Source organism: Dipodomys ordii, unplaced genomic scaffold, assembly GCF_000151885.1.
Source record: "Dipodomys ordii isolate 6190 unplaced genomic scaffold, Dord_2.0 Scaffold105, whole genome shotgun sequence".
Taxonomy (NCBI): domain Eukaryota; kingdom Metazoa; phylum Chordata; class Mammalia; order Rodentia; family Heteromyidae; genus Dipodomys; species Dipodomys ordii.
In genome coordinates, this window is record NW_012267321.1 from 435553 (window position 1) to 458754 (window position 23202).

At 56.3% G+C, this 23202-nt stretch overlaps 3 protein-coding genes across 3 annotated transcripts in view; 1 reads left to right on the plus strand and 2 right to left on the minus strand.

Moving 5' to 3' along the window:
* Positions 1 to 5153, minus strand: part of Ca11 (carbonic anhydrase XI) — a 10987-nt gene extending 5834 nt beyond the window's left edge. Inside the window, exon 1 of the mRNA XM_013027566.1 lies at positions 5093 to 5153. Within this exon, the coding sequence (XP_012883020.1) occupies positions 5093 to 5153 (61 nt within the window). The remainder of the gene's footprint in view (positions 1 to 5092) is intronic.
* Positions 5154 to 5498: 345 nt separating this feature from the next.
* Positions 5499 to 11828, minus strand: Ntn5 (netrin 5). Its single transcript, XM_013027567.1, has 6 exons — positions 11176 to 11828; positions 8334 to 8522; positions 8017 to 8166; positions 7759 to 7812; positions 7506 to 7586; positions 5499 to 5890 (listed from the first exon to the last, which is right to left on the minus strand). The coding sequence occupies exons 1-6, from the start codon at positions 11807 to 11809 to the stop codon at positions 5499 to 5501; spliced, it is 1500 nt and encodes a 499-aa protein (XP_012883021.1). The 5' UTR covers positions 11810 to 11828.
* Positions 11829 to 16731: 4903 nt separating this feature from the next.
* LOC105994138 (galactoside 2-alpha-L-fucosyltransferase 3-like) lies at positions 16732 to 17772 on the plus strand. Its single transcript, XM_013027568.1, has one exon. It carries the CDS (start codon positions 16921 to 16923, stop codon positions 17770 to 17772), a length of 852 nt encoding a protein of 283 aa, XP_012883022.1. The 5' UTR covers positions 16732 to 16920.
* Positions 17773 to 23202: the final 5430 nt, after the last annotated feature.

Consider the following 23202-nt stretch of genomic DNA (forward strand, 5'->3'; position numbering starts at 1 on the left):
CCCCGTCCTCACCCCCACCCAGCCTCACCCCCTCTCCCGCCCGGGCTCCCCAGCCTCGGCCCCCCTCCCATCCTGTGATTCATGCTTTATTTTATCCTGAGGGGAGGAGGGTGATGATCTACATCTGCAGACACTCCCCGAGCCGGTGGGGGTGGGGACAGGAGCGTCCTGGAGAGGGGTCGCCCCCACACCTCACCCCGGGTCGGGTGGGGTGGGGCATCCCCCCACCTCTGGACACCTGGGGCCCGGAGCTGGCTCCCGTCCTCCGCAGGAGGTGGAGCCCGGAGAACCCCGCGTCTTCTCCCCACACCCAGGCTGCGGAGGGCCGGGGAGGGAGGGCGGGATCCCGGGAGGTGGGTTCCCCCCCCCCCCGGCTGGAGCCCTCCTCCCCCTGGGAGACCTGGCTCCGGACGAGGGGCAGTCTGAAAGGCCGGGGATCCCCGGGGAGACTCGGGTGCGGTGAGAGCGGATGGCCGGGAGGGGGAGGCAGAGACCTGGAGAGGAGGGGGAGGCGGGGAGGGGCGGGGAGAAGGGAGCAGGGGAGGGCAGGGGCGGGGAGGGAGGTGTGAGGAGGGGGGCTACGACACTCAGGAGAATGAGAAACCGAGGTAGAGAAGAGACAGAACTCAGAGGCAGAGGCTCAGGGATAGACACTGGAGAGAGTCACCAGGCAGGGAGGGGAGACAGACAGACAGAGACAGAAAGACAAGAGAAGAGAGAGACAGAGATAGAAAGAAACAGACAGGCACACACACACACACACCCAGAGTACCCAATGAAAGTTGGAGAACACAGACAAGAGGCCAGGAGTCTATAAAGAGCCACGTCTATAAATAGAGCTGTTCTTGCAGAGAGGAAGGTGACAAGACAGAGAGGACACCAATAGAGACCCAGAAAGAGAAGAGAGGCCGGGAATCAGATCAGGTGACTTGAAGGGAAAGTCCAGAAAGGAATCAGAGACAGACTTTCCTGCAGAGATGGACACAAATGATAGGGCCACACTTGGTGGAGCATACCTGTAATCCCAGCACTTGGGAAGTGGAGGGAGGTGGAACATCACATTTCAGGCATGGCAAGACCCGGTCTCAAAAACAAAGACACAAAGCTGGGCACCTACGGCTCACACCTGTCATCCTAGCTAGTCAGGAGCCTGAGAGCTGAGGATCCTGATTCAAAGCCAGCCAGGACAGGAAAGTCCGTAAGATTCTTATCTCCAGTGAACCACCAGAAAACCAAAAGTGGTGCTGTGGCTCAAAGTGGTAGAGTGCTCGCCTTGAGCAAAAGAACTCAAAGACAGCACCCAGGCCTTGAGTTCAAATCTCATGACAAAAAAAAAAAAATCACTACCACCACCAACAAAACCCAAAACTAAAAATGAAGAGGTGGAATAGAAATGGAGGGTGACTCACAGAACCCGGGAAGGCATATAAAAGTTATCTCCTGTTGCATACATAACACATTTATCCTAGCACTTGGTTTCTTTAAAGGACAAACATTTATTGTCTCTCGGTAACAGGGGTTCAGGATTGGTGAGTGGCTGAACTTAGGGGTGGGAGAGGTGGAGACGGGACAGGGAGGTGGTGTCTGGCCTTTCAGGAAGGTTCCGAGCTTGGCCAGGATTTGAGTTATCTGTCTACCTGGTCTTCCCAAATCACCCCTCAGAAATGAGTCTCTTAGCCTAGTCACAGTCAAAGAAGCAAAACTTAGCTCCCATCCTGATGTCTGGAGCATGTGGGGACTTATTTTAGAGCCACCTACTAGAGAACAGGAAGAGAGAGACAGAGAGAGACCCACAGGAGAGGCTGGACCTGAGGTTCAAGTGGTATAGCCCTAATTGTGTGTGTGTGTGTGTGTGTTGGTCAGCTCTGGGCCTTGAACTCAGGGCCTAGGGCGCTGTCCCTCAGCTCTGTTGCTCAAAGCTAGTGCGCTACCACTTTGACCCTTAGCTCTACTTCTGGTTTTCTGGTGATTCATGGGAGATAAGTCTTTCTTTCCTGCCCTGGCTTGCTTTGAACCGTGATCCTCAGATCTCAGCCTTGTGTGTAGCTAGGATTATAGGCGTGAGCCACCAGTGTGTGGTAGCAACTCTCACCTTAACAGATGCAAAGCCCTGAGTTCAAAGACAGACTGTGTGAGGTCACCGAGATGCTCAGAAAACAAAGTAGTTCGGTCAGGTGTGGTGGTGCACACCTGTCCCCAGCTACACGAGAGGCAGAGATAGGAAGATGAAAGCCCAGTGCTTTCTTGAGAAAAAGCAGGAGACCCTACCAAAAATAAGCTACAAAGCTGGGTGCCCATGGCTCCTGTGCAATTCTAGCAACTCAGGAGATTAAGATCTGAGGACTGATGTTCAAAGCCAGTCAGGGCAGAAAAGCCCATGAGACACTTATTTCCAATTAACCACCAAAAAGCTGGAAGTGAGCTGTGGCTCAAGTGGTAGAGCAACAGCCTTGAGGGAAAAAGCTAAACAAGAACTTGCAGGGGCTGGGAAGGTGGCTCAGTGGTAGAGCGCTTGCCTTGCAAGCATGAGACCCTGGGTTCGATTCCTCAGCACCACAGAAATAGAAAAAGCCGGAAGTGGTGCTGTGGCTCAAGTGGTAGAGCGCTAACCTTGAGCTGAAGAGCTTGGGGACAGCACCCAGGCCCAGAGTTCAGACCGACCCCACGACCAACCAAAAAAAAAAAGAACTTGCAGCCCTGAGTTCACACTCCAGTTCCAGCACAAAGAAGAGGAGGGAGACAGGAGGTCAACAAGTTTCTTCACCTCCAAGGTAGATGAGGGACTTCTCTGTGCTTCCTCCATAAACTGAGCCACTTTGAGGGTAATAATTACCCACAATCACTCCCATTTAACAATGATAATGGGGCTGACTGTGCTCCTCCCCAGCTCACCAACTTTCCAAGGCCCTCCAGTCCCCACAGGGCAAGAAATCCCAGGCTGAAAACCAGGCCTTAGAGGTACCACGTCTTGTCTGCTTCCCCCATCCCTTCTTTCTTTCTCTCCCTCCTCTTTTGACCCTTCTTCCCTTCCCCTTCCTCCCTTTCTCTCTCTCCCCATTTCTGACAAGGTCCTGTTATGTAGCCCAGACTTACCTTGAACTCATGATCCTCCTGCTTCAATTTCCAGAGTTGGGGAACGGTAATTACAGGTTCACCACAATGCCCATCATATCTCTCCTTTCTTACTACACCACGCCTTCTGGGATTAACTAGTGCCTCTATTTGGGGCTCCCTCCCCCACTTTTCTGCTGGACACATTCCTACTCAAATATGCATATGTTTCAGGAGACCTCCCCTCCGGGAAGCCATTTGGCTTCCACCATGAGGTGGAAAAGCCCTCTTCTGAGCTCAGACAGCCACCTGGGCCACCTCCATTATGGAGCCCCAATGTACTGGGCTCTGTGCCCAGAGGAGAAAGGGGCGGAGGTGGGCCCAGATGTAGATTTCATGCCTATTGGTCTCGGGTGCTGGGAACAAAGTTTGGGTCATAAGGAACATATGGGGTTTGCCCTGCTCCAGCTTTCATCTCCCTCCTCCCCAGCTTCTGGGTTGGAGGCCGCAGTGCCAGGGCTCTGCAGCCCTGAGGGTTCTCACAAGCCCATTCTCCCTGCCCTCAACTTCTTTGCTGGAGGGCGTGGTCTCTGGGTGTTTAACTCCTAGGGGTGTGGCCTAACAAACTCACAAGGCCCCTACTGTGTGCCTGACACTGTGCTAAACTCATCCTGTAAACTCATCTCATCCCCCAAATGGCACCCTGTTGATTATTGCTTATGATGGCCACCCTCCCCACTTTATACTAAGGGGCACAAGGTGGATTCGAATCTAGGTGGTATGGCTCCAGATCACAGTCTCCAAGAGCACAACACACAGCCACTTAAAATGTGTCCAATTTGTGCAGGAGTGATTTGTGATTCCTTTTCCAGTGCTGTGGCTTTACCTACATGCTTAGAGCGTCTACACAGGCACTCTATCTCAGAACTACATCCCCAGCTGAATTTTTAAGTTTGCATTTCCCGCCCATTTTAATTATATCAGGACTCTCTTGGCTACTCTTTTGAGGGGTAGCATTGCTCTAGAAAGTAAAGTTTGAAGGGGTTGGGAAGGTGGCTCAGTGGTAGAGCACTTGCCTTGCATGCTCGAGGCCCTGGGTTCGATTCCTCAGCACCACATAAGAAAAAAACCGGAAGTGGCGCTGTGGCTCAAGTGATAGAGTGCTAGCCTTGAGCTGAAGAGCCGAGGGATAGCGCCCAGGCTTAGAGTTCAGGCTCCACTACCGGACCCCCCAAAAAACAAAAAAGAAAGAAAGAAAGTAAAGTTTGAAGACTGGTCCTGTGGGGTGTGACCATTGCAGAGTCTCTGGGGCTCAGTTGTTTTCATGTACAGCTACTCTAAGATCCTGGGAAGGTGGCTCAGTGGTAGAGTGCTTGCCTCCCATGCATGAGGCCATGGGTTTGATTCCTCTGCACCACATAAACAGAAAAATCTGGAAGTGGCACTGTGGCTCAAGTGGTATGAGCCCTAGGCTTGAGCTGAAGAGCTGAGGGACAGTGCCCAGGCCCATAGTTCAAGCCCCATGATCAACCAAAAAAAAAAAGATCCTGGCCAAACACAAGCACCCTGACTTAATATGGAGCTCCCTGGGAGCCTGTTTCCTTCTTTGCTTCCTGTGGAAATAATATTGTTTCTCTAAGATTCCTTTAACATAACCCAGGGGTTATTGAAATTCGACATTGTAGTTGGTTGTAGATGCAGAAGCAACCTTCCTTTCCATAGGGTTTATTGCTTCCTGCCTTTTTGCCCAACCTCTCTGACCTGTAGGTGACCAATTGCTGGATAGGAACAGAATTCTTGTTAGCATCAAGTGGATGTCATATCACTCTGTGAGTTCCCAGTGAGCTATTTTCTTAGGAAAGGGTCTATGTAGGCTGCCTGTCAGGATCAGCGCCTTCTCTAGATATTCACAAGCCTCTTTATTCCGTCCTTAGAGATTATGCTGAGGCTTATCAGAACATTCCAAAATCTGGAACTTTCTAGAAACACAAAACTGCTGAACTTTTCTTTGTTAAATTTCCCTCCTTTTCCAGCCACACACCTCCTTCTGTCTTTTGGCCAATCACCAAGCGGCAAATCTGACTGGTACCCAGTGACGCCATAGGGGTTCTTTCACCTGATTGGCCAGCAATTACAACATCAGCCTGACAGTTTTATTCAAGGCCATCTCCATTTGCTCCCCAGAGACACTGCTAGCATGGATCAAGGATCTAACCCCCCACCTCCACCCCATTAAACTTCATTGTTGGGGTAATGGCTTGGCTCAAAAGTAGACTATGAAGGGTGACTGGGCCCAGAAGTCCAGCTTGAAGCACCTTTTGTTCCACAGCCCAGCCCCCGAGCTGGCGCATGCCGAGTGACGTCAGGAGCTCCACGCCTTCCCATTGGCTGCCTCACACGCTCTCGTCGAAGTCAACGGCGCGGCTGACCCGGCACTTCGAAGTTGCTCAGTTTTGGGGGCCCAGTTCGTGTTGAGACTTGGGGTTCGGGGTCGGAGGCCGCAAACCGAGGCAGCCACCGGCGCGCTCCTCCCGCTGCAGCCGCCGCAGCGGCCGGGCCCAGCGCGGTCTCCAGGGCAGGGCGAGGCCGCGGCGGTCGAGGACCAGGCGCGCGGGGTCGGGGCCTCCCGCCGCCGCGCCGCCCAGCAGCAGGTAGTCGGTGCCTGGCCGCAGGCGCAAGCAGCCGCAGGCCAAGTCGGCGCGGGGCACCCACGCCTCCTGGCTGCCAGGGCGCACCGGCCGTGCCTGCTGCTTATACACGGTCAGCACACGGACGGCCAGCCGCCGCCACGCCGAGCCCACCACCGCCTCCTCCGCCGCCAGCACCTGTGCGCGCACAACTGGGGGGAGGGGGAGGCGTCAGGCCTGGCGGTGAGGCCTTCAGGTACCTCGGGGTGGCTTCCTTGTGAGGGTTGGGGACCAGTGGATGGCCTACCCAGGGGTGGTGGGGTCGTGTTAGAAAGGTGAGAGACCTTGAACCCGTGAGGGTGAGGGGACCGGAAGTGTGGCCCTGAGACACGAGGGCTGCGGGAGCCAGGATTAGAAGGGCAAGGTGTATGGTTTTTGTCTTGGGGTTCCAGGATCATGATTGGGAAGGGCCACACGGGGAGAGGGGCCTAGTGTAAATTGATGTGATTTGGAGAGGTCTTATTAGTGGTGACTGATAAAGGAATTAAAGGTGGGGGTGGGGGGAGGGGGTGTCCTAAGAAAGCCTAGCACCAGTGCTCCTTCCTGTAATCCTAGCTACTCAGGAGGCCAAGATCTGAGGATTACAGTTAGATGCCAGCCTTGACAGGAAAGTTTGTGAGATTCTTCAACAAACCAGCAAGAAGCCAGAGTAGAGCTGTGGCTCAATTGTAGAATACTAGTCTTGCATGAAAGAACTAAAGGATAGCACTTAGGCCTTGAGTTCAAGCCCTAGTAAGAGCACATATACTTTGTCTGTCTGTGTGGGAAAGTTTTTTTTTTTTTTTTTTTGGTCGTGGGCCTTGAACTCTGAGCCAGCGCTGTGCCTCAGCTCTTCAGCTCAAGACAAGCACTCTATCACCTGAGCCACAGACCACTTTTGGTTTTCTGGGGGGTTAATTGGACTTTCCTGCCTGGGCTGGCTTCAAACCATGATCCTCAGATCTCAGCTTCCTAAACAGCTAGGATTACAGGCGTAAGCCACAAGTACTGGGCTGGGAAAGGTTTTTAAGTACAGTAGGGTCAGAGCATATCAGGAGTGGAGAGTGAGAGAGTATTGCCAAAAGGGCTCAGATGAGTTTAGGGACCAGAAGGATGAGATTAGTCCTTGGAACTTGGTTGAGGTCACTGGTTGTAATTCAGAAAGGGGTACTCTCTGAGGGTGAGGTCAGGCAGTGTTGGGAGCTGGACTCTGGCTAGAAGCTGGGTCTCAGCTAAGAAGACTGTGTGGGAGGTAGAGAACACATGGGAAGAAAAGACACAAGAAAGTGGTGAATGGCCCTTTCGCCATTTGTCTTCTGTCTTCCATCTACACTCCTTTAGAATCTTGCACCCCTTCCCACTTAACATAAGAAGATAAGCTGGCATGGTGGTGCACCAGTATAATCCCAGCCACTCAGGGAGGAGAGATGGGGAGGATCTTGGTTCTGCCACAGCCTGGGCAAAATGTTAGTGAGACCCTTATATCCCCCAATAGGCTGGACATTGGCGTGTGCCTCTGAGTCCCAAGAACATGGGAGGTGTAAATAGGCATATTGTGGGTCTAAAGCACTCAAGTAAAAACACATGACCCTAAAGCAAAAAAGGATCGGAGATGTGGCTCAAGTGGTAAGAGTGCCTGCCCAGCAAATACAAGACCTTGAGTTCAAATGCTAGTACCAGGCAAGGAAGGAAAGGAAGGGAGGGAGGGATAGAGGAACAAACTGACAGGCCAACCAGTAACTCTGAACAGCCCAGGGTCACCTCCCTTCCCCTCCCCCCTTCACTCACCATACTCCTGCTGGCAGTATCTCTGAAGGCTCATGTGCACTCTGGTGTCTGAGACATTGCAGTAGTTTTGACACTGAGGGTCTGTGGTGGGTGAGGGGGGTTCAGAACATCTGCAATGTGCCCCTGGAGCCTGAACCATGTGTTCCACCCTCTCTCTGCCTCCATAGGTATCTGGGGATGCCCATAACCTTTGACCCAGGCAGTCCATCTCCATTTCCTCATGCTGCCCAGGAAGCTCTGTCTAGCCTCTTACCAGAGCTGGAAGCCCTAGGGGTGGTGGCGAGGGTGGTAGTTGCTTCTGGAATACCTGTGAGTCCAAATGAGAAACTGAGTCTCACCCTGTCATCCAGCCCCCACCCCGCATGCAGAATCCAGATGTCCCGGCTCCCATGTGCCAGAGTCCCTTGCCACCCTCTCCCAGGACCGCTCCCCTCCTCCTCCCAAGGCTGTGGGGTCTGGAATGTCTCCTTCCTTCCCCCCTCCGAGAGCTGCACCCCGCGTGGGGACTCACGCTGGCAGGGCATCCTCGGGGAGCGGCTCTGCTGGTAGCCAGGGCCACAGCGGTTGCACGTCAGGCCTGTGACCCCTAACTTGCAGGAGCACTGCCCGCTGGTCTGGTTGCAGGTGCCTCCCGTTGCCCCAATAGGGTGGCACTGACAGGCTAGGCAGGGTGAGGATCAGGGTGTCGAAAAGCTGGGATCCAGAGGTGCCCTACTAAATGTGTACCCCCTCCTTCAGACCCAGGGGGTCCAGGCTCAGCCCTCCCCCCTCAGACCCTGGAGTCTCTACCAGGTCTTCCCCTTTGGTCTAGCCTAAGGCGACACTCACCCCTGCAGGCCTTGCGGCTGGTGATGCTTTGGCTAGGGTCCCTCCAGAAGCCTGGCCGGCAGTAGTGGCAGTGTCTCCCGGCTGTGTGGTGGCGGCAGCGCTCACACACGCCCCCACTTCGGCCTCCCGACAGCCTGAACAGCTCCGCGTTGAACCGGCAGCGGCGGGCATGCTGGTTGCAGGAGCAGGCTGGGAGGGAAGGGGAACACGTCAGGGCCAGGACTCAGTCCCCTATGCCCCAGCCTCCTCTCCTGTCCTGCCCTCAGGGCCAGGCGGCTCCAGACCACCCACATTGTCCTCTTAACATGGATACATTGAACAGGAGCTGGTGGCTCATGCCTGTCATCCTAGCTACTCAGGAGGCTGAGATCTGAGGATCGCAGTTCAAAGCCAGACCAGGCAGGAAAGTCCATGAGGCTCTTATCTCCAGTAAACCACCAGAAAAAAACAGAAGTGGTGCTGTGGCTTGAGTGGTAGAGCGCTTGCCTTGAGCTGAAGAGCTGAGGAGTAGCGCACAGGCCAAGAGTTCAAGCCCCACAACTGATAAAAAAAAAAAAAAAAACCAAACAACTATGGGTACATTGGAGAGGAGTTGGTGAGCGTGTGTGTGTGTTGGGGGGGGGGAGTGCCATGGGCTTCCCCCTGCAGCCCTGGTGTGTTATGATGGGGTACACTGAGGGAATGGGGATTGCCTTGCCTCCCTGACCTCCTCAGCCTGGCACTGCACTTCTATGGAGGTGCCAGTGAGGTGCAGAAGATACAAAGTGCCTGCTGTGCACTGGGCACCCACATCAGCTTGGCACCAAGTGGGTGGTGGGCCCTGCAGTGCACCAGGTACAGCGCAGGCTCAGTGTGGCTCTGGGACGCTGCCCCCACCCCCCTCCCATCCTCACTTTCCAGCTGGGGCAGGGAGGTGCAGTGGGCAGGAGTTGAAGGCAGGACTAGAACCCAGCCTCCTGACTCCTGCTTTCCGGGAGCACAGGGGTATGGTACAGTTTCCTGGGACAGCGATTAGGTTCCCAGAGACAGTGACTCTCAGCCCTCACTATCCAGATAACCCCCAGGGAAATCATTTCTAAAAATTAGCCAGGTATGGCAGCGGTACATGCCTGTAATCCCAGCTACTTGAGAGGGAGAGGCACACAGATCTTGAGTTTAAGGCCAACCTGGGTGGTTTAGTGAGTCTTTGTCTCCAACAGAAAATAGGAGACCATAGGCTAGTGGCTCACACTTGTAATCCTAGCTACCCAGGAGGCTGAGATCTGAGGATCAAAGTGCAAAGCCAGCGTGGGCAGGAACGTCTGTGAGCCTCTTTATTTATTTTTTTGGGGTCTGGTCGTGGGGCCTGAACTCTGGGCCTGGGCGCTGTCCCTCAGCTCTTCAGCTCAAGGCTAGCGCTCTACCACTTGAGCCACAGCGCCACTTCCGGCTTTTTTTTTTGCTTATGTGGTGCTGAGGAATCGAACCCAGGGCTTCATGCATGCAAGGCAAGCGCTCTACCACTGAGCCACCTTCCCAGCCCGGTCCGTGAGCCTCTTATCTCCAGTGAACCACCAGAAAATCAGAAGTGACGCTGTGGCTCAAAGTTAGTGCACTATCACTTTGTGGCTCAAAGTGGTAGAGCACTAACTTTGAGCACAAAAGCTCAGGGATAGTGTCCAGGCCCTGAGTTCAAGCCCCACAAACACCACCAGCAACAACAACAAAAAGAAAATAGAAACAAAAGAGCTGGAGACATGATTCAAATAGTAGAGTGCTTGCCTCATATGTGCAAGGCCCTAGGGTCAATCCCCAGAACCACAAAGACACACACACACACACACAAATACACATGGCCAGCGAGTGACTGATCGTGTGAGCGGTGCTGACAGCTGGATTGTCAGGGCCTTGGGAGCCTAGAGGACTTGTGGGATGGATAGATGGATGGGGTGCTGAGACAGCTCCCCCTCTCCAGGCCTCCCCTTGCTGGCTAACCACGGGAACCCCTCTGGTGGGGCTCAGGTGTGCATTAGCAGTGGTGTGCTGTTCTGTTATTGGCGCATGGAGGCTGGCACAGGATCCTTTCTGACCCAAACGTTAATTACTTCCCCTCACTGCTTTGCAACACTGCTGGGGGAGGAAGCAATGAGACCCCCATGTGTGTCCCATCTACCCCCCCCTCCTTCAGCCTACACTGTGGGTCTCTCCCCCTGGTCTGCAGGGCGCAGTCCCAATCAGAGTGGCAGCAGCAATCCTCAGAGGGACAGTGGCCAAGAATGGAGCCCACCCCAGCCTCCAGACATGTGAGTCCCCTCTCTCTGAAGGTGGGGATGACCTTCCTGAATGGAGGCCCTGGGGTGACGGGGCAGGAGGCGGAGGATCAGAACATGGTGGCTTGGGGAGACTGAGGGCACCATGTTAGAATGAAGGCAACAATGGGCACTGGTGGCTCACGCCTGTCATCCTAGCTACTCAGGAGGCTGAGATCTAAGGATCATGGTTCAAAGCCAACCAGGGCAAGAAAGTCCATGAGACTCTCATCTCTAATGAACCACCTGAAAACCAGAAGTGGCACTGTGGCTCAAGTTGTGGAGCACTAGCCTTGAGCTGAAGAGCTGAGAAATAGCGCCCAGGCCCAGAGTTCAAGCCCCATGACCAACCACCCTCCTCCCCCACACAAAATGTAGGCAAGGAAGACCTGGGAATATGCATGCGCCCATGTGTGTGTGTGTGTGTGTGTGTGTGTGTTGCACAGATGCCTGAGCGCCCATCCAGCACAGGTGGCCTGCAAGGAGCTGACAGGCTAGAGAGGGAGGAGGGCACCCTGCACCCCTAGAGACAAGCCCAGGGCGGGGTGACTCACGCAGGCAGGGGTGGGGGTGCTGGGGTGTGGCCGGCCTCCAGGGCCGGTCCCGATGGGAAGGGCGGCAGCTCTCGCATCCGGGGCCCGCGGTGTGGTGGCGGCAGCGGCAGCGAGGGGGCCGGGCGCGGGCAGCACAGCGGGCAGCGTGGCCGTGGCACTGGCAGCGGCCTCGCACCCCAGCAGCTGCCAGCCCTGCCCGGCCCCCAAACTCTACGCGGAGGTATCTGGCCGCCAGCCTGGCCTTCTGGCCGGGTGGGGAGCGGAAGGCCACCCTCTCAGGCCCCCCCAGGGCCCCTGGCCAGGGGGGCCTGCGCCACAGGGGCCTCCAGGGGCCGCCCAAGGCCCAGGCAGCAGACAGGATGAGGGCTGGGGGTCCTGGGGTGCAGAAGCGCAAGCTGACCGCCGTCAGGAGGAAGGGGCCATCCAGGTCCAGGGTCAGGCTACCGTTGCAGGGGGCACCAGGGCCGTCCCCCGCGGGGAGGGCACAGGCCTGGGGACACGCAGGCGAGCTGCCCCTGGCCAACTGTGTCACAGGCGGGAGGCAGAAGCGAGCGCGGCCCCCGGGATCATAGCAAGGGTCCAGGTCAGAGGTGGCCAGGCTCAGGAGCAGCAGGAGGGCAAAGGTCACAGACATGGTCCCAGCAGAGCCAGCACCTGTAGAGGAGGGGTGGCTGGGTGGGCTGGGGGCCTGAGGCTCCCTGCTGTGCCCCTGGCCCAGCCCCGCCCTCCCTCAGCCCTTCCCGGCTCCCTTGAAGCGAGGAAAATAGTTCCATCTGGGGAGAATTACTGTTTACATAACCCAAAGGGGAAAGAACGCAAGCAAAATTGAGAATTTTGCCTGAACTAATCCAGAGCTTAACACCCCAGAGTTATCCATCAGCATTGAGGGGCAGGGGCCCCAGGGATGGGGCGGGGAGAGGGGGGGGACAGAGGGAGCAAAGCAACCAGATGTGGAGACCTAGAGAGGGACAAGGGAAAGACGGGAACAGGGCTGGGCAGGGGACTAGAGATGAGGACTCCGTACCAGGGACGGCAAAGACAGGAGGATCAGGAATGAATGGGCAGGGAAACCGGGACAGATGTGGAGGTTGGGGGCTGGACGGGGCGGGGGTGGGGGGAAGCGAGCCAGCCTGGCCAGGCACCCAGAGTCCACAGGAAGCTGTAGATCCTGGGGGCCCAAAGGGACAAGCAGATGGGCAGACCCCAAGGGCAGTAGCAGCCATAGGCTGCGGGACATCAAGAGCGGAGGCCAAGCCCCCGGCCCACGGAGATCAGAGAGGAGGCCTTTCCCACGTGGGGCCTAACCTTGTTCTCCACACCCTGGGCACGGAGGAGGATTATTACCCAACAGCCCCAGCCTCCCTGCCACCCACCCCAGCCTCCATTTAACCCTTTCCCGCCCAGGGGCAGAGGCAGCAGCCAGCACCAAGGAAAGGACAAGGATCTGGGGGCCCGAAGCTGGAGGCACTCCAGCGCTGGGCGGTGGAGCTCCACAGGCAGAGCTCAGAGCTGGGGGACCCTCCAGTTAGGCTTCTGGCACTTTCTGACTCAGTTCCCACCTGTCACCCAGGCCCTGAGCCTGGGGATCCAGGTCTCCACAGGTCCTCTGAGCAGATGGGCGAGCAGATGGTGGGGAAAGCTGGAGAGTAGCCCCAGGGGACAGACATGCAGACCCCAGGGGGGATAGCAAGAGCCCAGAAGGATCCAGCCCCCAATCTTCCCTCCCAGGCCACACTGGGGCCTGGGGAATCTCTGGGCCGTTCTGGGTCCGAATTTGCACCCAGGCTGCTGGTTGGGGTCCCTGTCACATGCTGGCTGCCCCCAGACCATGGGCCTGGTGCCATCTTGTGCCTGGGGTGGCCTGGACCCTACCCCCACCCTCAGCCCAGCCTTGTTACGGCTCTAGCTTCCCCCCAAAAAAAGAGCACATGGCTCTTACTGGGTAGTTGGGGCACCCCACCTTCTGGCCCTTAGCACCTCAGGAAACAAGGCTGAGTAGCTTGGTGCTCTGGGGTAGGGGGGGTCCCCAAAACAACCCTGCCACTTCCCAGCTACTGCCCCTGTGGCCACCCAGGTCCCAAGAGTGGGCCAGCCACTGGCCTCTCCTGGGTGAGGGAGTCTCCATACTCATGGCATGCACCCCCTCCCTACATCTCCCCCTGTTTGTTGGCCAAACCTGTTCTGAGGAGAGGAGAGAAGAACAGAGCATTCGCAGTCATCCAGGAACGGGAGCGGCAGCCGCCCGCAGTGGGCGCTGGCTCGGTGGGCTGGGGGTGGGGGGGAAGGGAGCCTGGCTGTTCCCTGGCCCAGGCTAGTGGGGGGTTCTGGGCGTGAGCTGAGAGCAGAGCCCTCAGAATCCAACACCACCGCCCCCCTCCCCAGGCCCCTCACCAACGCGGCCACACTCTCCACACAGGGATCCCTGCCAGCCCCGCCACCCGAGACGGTGTGGTACGTGATCACCGTGGCCCGGCGCGGGCCCTCGCGAGCAGGCTGGCCCAGGAGGCTCCGGGCAGGTAGGAGGGGCGGCTGCCAGGTGGGGGTCCTGGGTCTAGGCGGGTGTATGTGTCTCACTCCACCTCCGTGTGCCCATGCAGTGTGGTAGCTGGGCCCGTTGCGATCTTACTTGGGGTGAAGGTAGGCCTGCCCACTTGGGAGGTGCCCTTCTCACTGCCCTCCCCCCACCCACCGGCCCATCTTGGGCTGACCCCAGCCAGTCCTCCCAGGTCCCCCAGGAACCTTTGGTCCACATGGAGGTCAGTTGCTTTCAGACACTAAAAGCTCAGGAGACCCTGAGGCCCTGCGGAGGGCAGGGCCACCCCCACCCCTCCAGCTCTGGGACCCCAGGGAGCAGGCAGAGCTCAAAGCCCCCCCCCCAATGCCCAGGGCTGAGTCCCCATGCAAACACTGAGTCTTCCTGTCCCCGCTCCCCCATGGAGGTGGGCAGAGCCAGGGCAGGTCACAGGGTCTATGGCTATTTGGCTTGGAGGGACTCCATCCCCTCCCAGGCTGGTCTGGAGGGGCACACACTACTGGGGTTCAGAGACCTGTGGATTTTGTTCAGGGGAACCCTCAGGTGCCAACATCCACTGGATTCCAGAAGCTGGGAAGTTAGCTGCCGGAGAAAGGGTGTGGTGTCCGAGAGACCCCCCCCTCCCCCACACACCTCAGAGGGACGAGGGGTGTGTGTGAATGACAGAGTGACATCCTGGGAGATTTGGGGCACTGGTGGATCCAGCGGGGGGGGGGGAGGCAGGCGGCACCCCACCCCATCCCTACCCCGCCCGTCAGGCTGCCTTCCACAGACAAAAGGCAGCAGGCAGATCCAGCCTCGAGGCTGCTTAGAAGGTATCAGGCTCTTGGAGACAGGAATGGGGGTGCAGTAGGTTACAGTGGGGGAGCAAGGAGGGGATGGGGGAAGGTGTGGATACCCTCACAGACTCAGGCAGCAGCCTCCAGGCCGATGCAACACAGTTTGAAGACTGGTTTCTGCTGCTAGGGAAAATCCAGGAGGAAGAGGAGGGTTTCCGCAATGGTTTCCTTTTGCCTGATTGGCAGGACAAGGGGCCCCTAAATTCTTGTCCCCTGGAGGGACCTTGCTGTGTTCTGAATAGGAGAAGAGCCTCAGCGATTAGCAGCCTTGAGGCAGGCACCCCAGGAGCTCAGGATGAGCCCCAGCCCGGGGTTGAGCCAGCCTGGGGGGGGGGGAGGTTGGGGGGGATGGGAAACGACCTGTTGGGAGTTTGGACAGTACTGGGGATGGGGATTGATTGCACTCCAGCCTTGTGCTCATTAGGTGGGGCTCCCCAGGCACTGGGACCTTCACCTTCCTAGAGTCAGCCCTCTGGTGGGGGGCCAGGGCTTCTGAGGGGGGCTGGGAGGATCTGCTCTTCCCTTAGAATGTACTGGAAGTCTGGTATGGTCTCCGGAGCTGTGGCTCTTGGCCTAAAACAAGTTGGGTTGGCTTCCTCCCGCACTCTCTTTCTCCCCTCCCTCCTTCTCTTTTCCCCCTTCTCCCCCCACCCCCCTTTCTGGAGATTGAATCCTGGACCTTGCACGTGCTAGGCAAGTATTCTACCATTTGAGCTCATTTTGTTTTTGTTTAGTTTGTTTGTGTTGCTTGCAGCTGGGACTCACTATCTGACGCTAGCTTTTACTCATTGGCTGGTGTTCTACCACCTGAGCCACACCTCCAACCCTTTATTTGTTTTTTGAGACAAGGTCTCACTAACTTTACCTAGGCTGACCTCAACTTTGAAATCCTCCTGCCTCCTGAGTGGCTGGGATTCCAGTGCCTTGTTTTCTCCATCTACTTGTTAAAAATGTACCTCCCCTCTCCCCCCCACCCCCTCCCCCTTCATGGGAGGGAGGTCACACAGGGACACGATGAGCTAGATGGACCCACAGGCTCTGATCTGAGTTCTGGGCCACATGCATTCCTGAAAAACTCAGGAGCACACTAGACACCATAGGACCCCATCATGAAGCCTGCTGCTGTGTCCCCAACAAAGCATGTGGGTGTCCTGCACATCAGCCCGGCCCAGCAGTGCCCCCTCCCTCAGTTGGGGCTGTGGTCCATGACCTGCCTTCAGTCCGGGCAGCCACCCTGCACCAGTGCCCCTGGCCAAGCGGCCTTTGCCTCCTGCGCTCCGCTGGGCTTTCTCGTTGTTGAAAGGGCCACCAGAGGGCACACATGAGATTCCCAGAGCGGTGACAACTCTGGGGATCCATGCTCAGCTCTCAGCCAGGCGCAGTGCACAGGATGCAACACTTTTACCGTATTTGGTTAATACGCAGGATTGGGCCTGCGCAGATCAAGGGACCACATGGCCTTGAACCCATCCCACCCCCTGAAGACATGCAACCCCACTTCAGAGGGCAGATTGAGGCACAGCTGTTGGAGTACCAACCCTTCTGACCACACAGCCTGGGCTCTGGGCCTCCTCCATGCTGTGCCCACTTAAAAAAGACAAGAAGCCAGGCACCAGTGGCTCACACCTGTAATCCCAGCTACTAAGGAGGCTGAGATATGAAGATCACAGTTCAAAGCCAGCCTGGGCAGGAAAGTCCGTGAGACTCTGATCTCCAGTAAACCACCAGAAAACCGGAAGTGGTGCTGTGGCTCAAGTGGTAGAGCACTGGCCTTGGGCTGAAGAGCTGAGGGACAGTGCCCAGGCCCAGAGTTCAAGCCCCACGACCGACAAAAAAAAAAAAGAAAAAAAAAGGGAGTGTTGAGAACTTTTTGCCAGGGTGGCCTCAAACCTTAATTCTTCCATTTAATGCAACCCTAACACAGTTGTTCTTAGTTGGGCCATAGAGGTGGCTGGTTGTAGGTCAAATACAGTCAACATGCCATTTTCAAAGATGTAGCCCAAGCATGCCTTTGAATAGATTCAGAGTGGTACACATATCACACAGCACTGCGAGTGTTTAGGGGTCCCCCAGAACCCCTGTGGTCTTCAGGCTGTCCCTGGATGGGTGGATGGACTGAGCACTTGAATTTTGAGGCAGTGAGTGATGGAGACTCAGCCCCCAGCCTTGTGATTCACCCACATCCTCTCTCCTCCTGCAGCCACCAACAGATGCCGAGCCTCCTGCCCGTCCCTCGCCACATTATTTCTTCTTTTCATCATCTTTGCGGTGTCCGGCATCTTCCACTGCCACCGGCGCCTGGCTCTGGTGCCCGGGCCCTGGGCCTACTCAGCCCGTGTAGTCTTGGTCCCCAAACATCTTCCCCAGGGGGGAATGTTCACCATCAACTCCAAAGGCCGCTTGGGGAACCAGATGGGTGAGTACGCCACGCTCTATGCCCTGGCCAAGATGAACGGGCGCCCGGCCTTCATCCCTGCCGCCATGCACAGCATGCTGGCCCCCATCTTCAGGATCAGCCTCCCGGTGCTGCACAGCATCACGGAACGCAGGGTCCCTTGGCGCCACTACCACCTCAACGACTGGATGGAAGAGCGTCACCTGCACATCACCAGCCGCTACGTGCGCTTCATGGGTTACCCCAGCTCCTGGACTTTCTACCACCACCTGCGCCCCGAGATCCTGCAGGAGTTCAGCTTGCACAAGCACGTGCGTGAGGAGGCCCAGGGCTTCCTGCGGGGCCTGCGTGTGAACGGGAGCCAGCCCCGCACCTTTGTAGGGGTGCACGTGCGCCGGGGAGACTATGTGCACGTCATGCCCAGAGTGTGGAAGGGGGTGGTGGCCGATCGGGGCTACCTGCAGCAGGCCATGGATCGGTTCCGGGCTCGCTATGAGTCCCCGGTGTTCGTGGTGACCAGCGACGACATGGTGTGGTGCAGGAAGAACATGGAGGCGGCCCGTGGGGACGTGGTGTTTGCCGGCAATGGCATGGAGGGCTCCCCGGGCAAGGACTTCGCCCGGCTCACCCAGTGCAACCACACCATCATCACTGTGGGCACCTTCGGCTTCTGGGCGGCCTACCTGACCGGGGGGGACACCGTCTACCTGGCCAACTTCACCCTGCCCAGCTCCCCCTTCCACGTCATCTTCAAGCCACAAGCGGCCTTCCTGCCTGAGTGGGTGGGCATCGCTGCGGACCTCAGACAGGCCCCACACATAGAACCGTAGCCCCTGGCCTGTCCTTCGCGCCCCCCCCCGCCCCCTCCACCAACTCTGGGCCCTAGGGACCAGGGTGTGATCTCAGGATGCCACGTGGGTCCTTTTGGGTCTTTCTTTTTTGGTGGTACTGGGGTTTGAACTGAGGGCCTCGCTCCCACCAGGCAAGTCCTCTTACCACCGTGCCACTTTGGGCTTGAGTTTGTTCTGGGTAGGATGCTGAGCTTTTTCGTTCAGGCTGGCCTCAGACCACAGTCCTCCTACCTCATCCTCCCCGGTTGCCAGGATTACAAGTGACCCTCACTAAACCTGGCCCCCTCGGTGTGAAATGGGAATCTTTGAATTGGAAGTCTGGTCTGCTTTGGAGCTGAGGGAAGGTGGCTTCACCTCTCTGTGACCCCCCCCCTACCCCATAAATGTATGCAGAACTCAGCAACAGTGTGTGTGAATGGGGGCGTCCTGGGGAGCCTACACCCTGGAGTGCTCTTGTGGAAGAGAATCTTGGCTCTGTCATGCCTCACAGCTCCCAGGTTCTGCATAGATCCCGGATCCAGACAGGTGTCCAGGAGCCCTATCCCACAGGGCCTCCCAGGGGGCTGCAGGGACAGAGTCCGGCCCAGCAGTCCTGACTAGAGTGCCTCCCCCCCACTGCCATTGCTTGGGGACACCCCCATGTGGGCTGTGCTACAACACCACAGAGGGGAGAGGGGCAGTCAGGGCCTGCTGTAAAGCTGGGATTACAAGCTTACAGAACCCTATCCAGCTCATTCTTTGAGATAGTGATTTTTTTGGGGGGGGTGGCCTGGGCTGGCTATGAACCCCCAGCATGCTCTTGCTCTGGCCCATCCAGCTCTCTTCTCCAACTTTCTCTGCCCAGGAGGCTGAGCCAGGCTGTCAGGACATAGCTTCCTGGTGGGTCAAGGGAACCCAGTCCAGGAACTGAGGGGAGGGGGGAGGGGGTATTGAGCTTCCCAGGGATGCTACCATTTGAGCCACAGCACCACTTCTGGCTTTTTCTGTGTACGTGGTATTGAAGAATTGAACCCAGGGCTTCCTGCATGCTAAGCAAGCACTCTACCACTGAGCCACATTCCCAGCCTCCAACGAGACTCTAAATCTCCAATTAACCACTCAAAAACTGGAAGTGGACCTGTGGCTCAAAAGTGGTAGAGCAGTAGCCTTGAGCAAAAGAGCTCAAGGACAGCACCAAAATCTGAATTCAAGCCCCATGATGAACAATAGCAACAAAAAAATCCTTCCTGGGTTCCCATTGCAGGGTGTGTGTGTGTGTGTGTGTGTGTGTGTGTGTGTACACATGCGTGTGCATGTGCTGGTCCTGGGGCTTGAATTCAGGGCCTGGGTGCCGTCCATGAGCATTTTTTTTTGGGGGGGGTCCGGTTGTGGGGCTTGAACTCTGGGCCTGGGTGCTGTCCCTCAGCTCTTCAACTCAAGGCCAGCGCTCTACCACTTGAGCCACAGTGTCACTTCCGGCTCTTTTTTTGGGGGGGTCCGGTCGTGGGGCCTGAACTCTGGGCCTGGGCGCTGTCCCTCAGCTCTTCAGCTCAAGGCTAGTGCTCTACCACTTGAGCCACAGCGCCACTTGCGGCTTTTTTTCTTTTTGCTTATGTGGTGTTGAGGAATGGAACCCAGGGCCTCATGCATGAAAGGCAAGCGCTCTACCACTGAGCCACCTTCCCAGCCCCATGAGCATTTTTTCACTCAAGGCATAACTCTACTTTTGCCCTGATTCAAGTCTCATAGCCTCTCCAACTTAGGCTGGCTTTGAACTGTGATCCTTAGAACTCAGCCTCCTGAGTAGCCAGGATGACAGGAGTGGGCTCACATTGGCCTTGAACATAGGTCTCAAGCTGAATCCCCAGCCGGTCTGGTGGGAGACCTGGGGCCTCTCCCACCATGAGGCAGAGCTAGGGCCAGTCCTTGGCTAAGGCCAGTTCCTTGCCCTGGGCTTGAGGTCCCCAGGGACAGGGTCAAGGAAGATTCTGGAAGGCGTATCCCCACAGCCAGCTACCTGCAGTTCCCCTTGCAGAAGCCCCACCGGGAAGCAGCTGGTGGCAAGGTGCCACGCTGGCTCTGGAACTAGGCGGAGCCCTGTATGGTCACAAAAGGTGCCCAGCACTGCCCTGCATCCTCTGCACTGCTCCCACCAGGAAGTCAGAGTGAATGACACTCATTCACCACACAAATATTTACTCAGCTCTCCACCAGGCTCCAAAGCCAGGTCCTTAAGGACAGCCCTGCCCCTCAGCAGAAGGAAGGGAAAAGCCAGGTATGGCCAGAGATACGTGTGGTCCCTGTGTCCAGCATGGGCTTTCCCCTACCTGCTTATAGGGATTGGTGTGTGTGTGTGCGTGTGTGTGTGTGTGTGTGTGTGTGTGCACGCACACATACGGATGCTCACCCATCCGGGGGCTTGAACTCAGGATCTTGGCACTGTCCCCGAGTTTTTTCACTCAGGGCTTGATCCACAGCTCCACTTCCAGCCTTTTGCTGGTTAATTGGAGATAAGAGTCTCATGGAGGCGCTGGGAAGATGGCTCAGTGATAGACTGCTTGCCTTGCACGCATGAGGCCCTGGATTCGATTCTTGAGCACCACATAAGCAGAAAAATCCAGAAGTAGTGTTTTGGCTCAAGCTTATAATCCTACCTGTAGCTCTCAAGAGCTAGGATTATAGGGGTGTACCACCATACCTAACTGGAAACAGTGTTTAACATGTGCCAATTAGCTGGGTGCCAGTGACTCATACTCAAAATCATAGCTACTCAGGAGGTTGAGATCTGAGGATTGCAGTTTGAAGCCAGCCAGAGCAGAAAAGTCCATGAGCATCCTATCTACAATTAATTAAATACACAGAAAAAGCCAGAAGTGGTGCTGTGGCTCAAGTAGTAGAGTGCTAGCCTTGAGCAAAAGCAGCTCAGGGACAGTGCCCAGGCCCTGAGTTCAAGATCCAGGAATGGAGTGGCAAAAATAAATGAATAAAATAAATGGCAACCACTGAGCAGCAGAGAATTTCGAGGTGTAACTGCCCAGTGGCTTGAGGGCTGAGGCGCAGCTCAGTGGTAAAGCATGTGCTTTGCACATGCTTGAGTGATAACAACATTTATCTAGAAAGCAAGAGGCCCTGGCTTGTGATCCCACACCCACCAGCACCACCACCAACCAAAGCAGATTCAAGAATCAAGTATTCTGTTGACATTGGCCAAGGCCTGGGTTCCAGTCAGACTCTGAAATCAAACGATGACAAAAGCACACTGGGGAGAGTTAAGAAGGTGGGAACTGGAAGCTTCCGGATTTACATAGGTGTGGTCCAATGGCCCAGCCCAGCCTCTGATTCAGATTTTTCTTTTTTAAGTGTTGGGGAAATCCAAGGGACCCAGGGAGATGGGGAAGAGCTTTCTATCTGAAAGAATCTCACACCTGTCACCTGTCACCTGCATCTGAAGCGAACCCACCCAGCCAGTTCCAGTTGAGTCCAGCTGGAAATGGCCCTGTGAGTGTACACACCCCCTCTACCCCCTTGAACTTGACCCAGAAGAGGAGAAGGTCAGATCTGCACAGCAAGCTTCTTAATGTGGGGGTGAAGGTGGAGCTCATGAGATTTCCAGGCTCTAGATCAAATCTCCCTTCACTCCAGCCGTGCGAACACATCGATGCTAGGTCAGGTGGTAGAGATGGGGTCTCACGGACTTTCCTGCCCTGGCCGGCCTGGATCCCTGATCCTCAACATCTCAGCCTCCTTGGTAGTTGGGATGACAGACAGAGCCGCCACACATGGCTTCTCCCCTTCAGCGCATGTTCTACAACCTCTCATTCTTTTTTCCACTTGCTCTGCACATGGCCCTATCTTCTGGACTTGGCACTCCATCTTCCCCGGTGTCCATGCCCCGGCCACTTTGAGTCTCCAGGAATATTCCTTATTGACCTTGCCCTTGATTTTGTCCAGACACGCAGTGCTCTGGTTTAGGCCTGATGATTTCTGCTTGTGGATGCACACGTGACCTCCTGGGAGTATCTTCTAAAAGAAAGGAGGGCAGGGAAGGTGGCCCAGTGGTAGAGTGCTTGCCTTGCATGTATGAGGGGTTTGATTCCTCAGCACCACATAAGCACTTGAGCTGTGGCTCAAGTGGTAGAGCGCTCGCCTTGGGCTGAAGAGCTGAGGGACAGTGCCTAGACCCAGAGTTCAAGACCCACGACTGACACAACAAAATAAATGAAGGGCAACTGAGAAGATAAGACACTTGCTAGGTATTTGCTAAGACCCAGCTGCCTGGAGTGAAATCCCCATTAGCTTTCCTGCCTGTGTGCTCTTAGGTAAAAGCACCTTGACTTTTCTTGCCTAGGACATCCAGTGCCCAGAATGGTTGAGATTGGGAGGTGTTGGCAGAGGCGGATCATGTATGGATGTCTGTTAGAATACCCATGGGCAGGACTGTGCAGGCACTGGGTCCACTGAGCTCTGACTTACAGCTCAGCCACATCAGTTCCTGGCAAGCCAGGTACACCCTGGGCGGGGTTTTGTGGCCATAGACAAATTCAGGAAAAGCTCTGCAAGTTTCTCTGGCCCAGAATGAATAGCTGCCCAGGAAGGAGTGTGGAGCAGCTGGTAGAGCAGAAGCACCTTGTCATCCCCTCCTGGATTCCAGTCCCCAAACAGGTGAGGGATGGGCTGTGTGTGTGTGTGTGTGGATGGGTGTGTGTGTGGATGGGTGTGTGTGGGGGGGTGTTTCTCCAAATCCTGATGTGCATGTGCAGGAGGAAGAACCCACCAGGTGGGAGCCCAGGCATTAAGGAGACACATCTTGTGCTAGCAGGGGTATGTGTGCTGGTGAGGAGAATACAACTCATCCTCAGCTGGCTGCTGGGTGGGGGGTGGGGGGTTGTCTCCTGAACCCCAAGCCCAGCCCCCAGCTCCTTATCCTCCAGCACCTGGCCACCTGCCCAGCCCACTGCCCTGTGGGGCTCCCTCCACCCCACTTGTCCACCCAGCCATGGGCTCTCCCCTCCTCCTTCCTGCAGACCACCAGTTCCCTCCTCCTCCTTCCCTCCCATCCTTCCTTCCTCCCTCTCTCTCTCTCCCTCTTTCCTGACACCAGGAACCACTTAGAATGAATGTGTATAAAGGCTTGGGCTGAAGTATGAATAACTGGATTTTCCTGTTTCCACCTGGCAGGAATAGCTGACCCCCACCCCAGAGGTGACCCCAATTCCACTACCTGCCAGGGGCCCTTGGGAGGAAGGCCTGGGCCCTCTGGGGTCCTTAATCCCACCTCCCACTCAGCCTTTTTTGTTGATGTTGTTGGTTATGGGGCTTAAACTCTGGGCATGGGCGCTGTCCTTCAGCTCTTCAGCTCAAGGTGAGCGCTCTACCACTTGAGCCATAGCGCCACTTCCGGTTTTCTGGTGGTTTATTGGAGATAAGAGT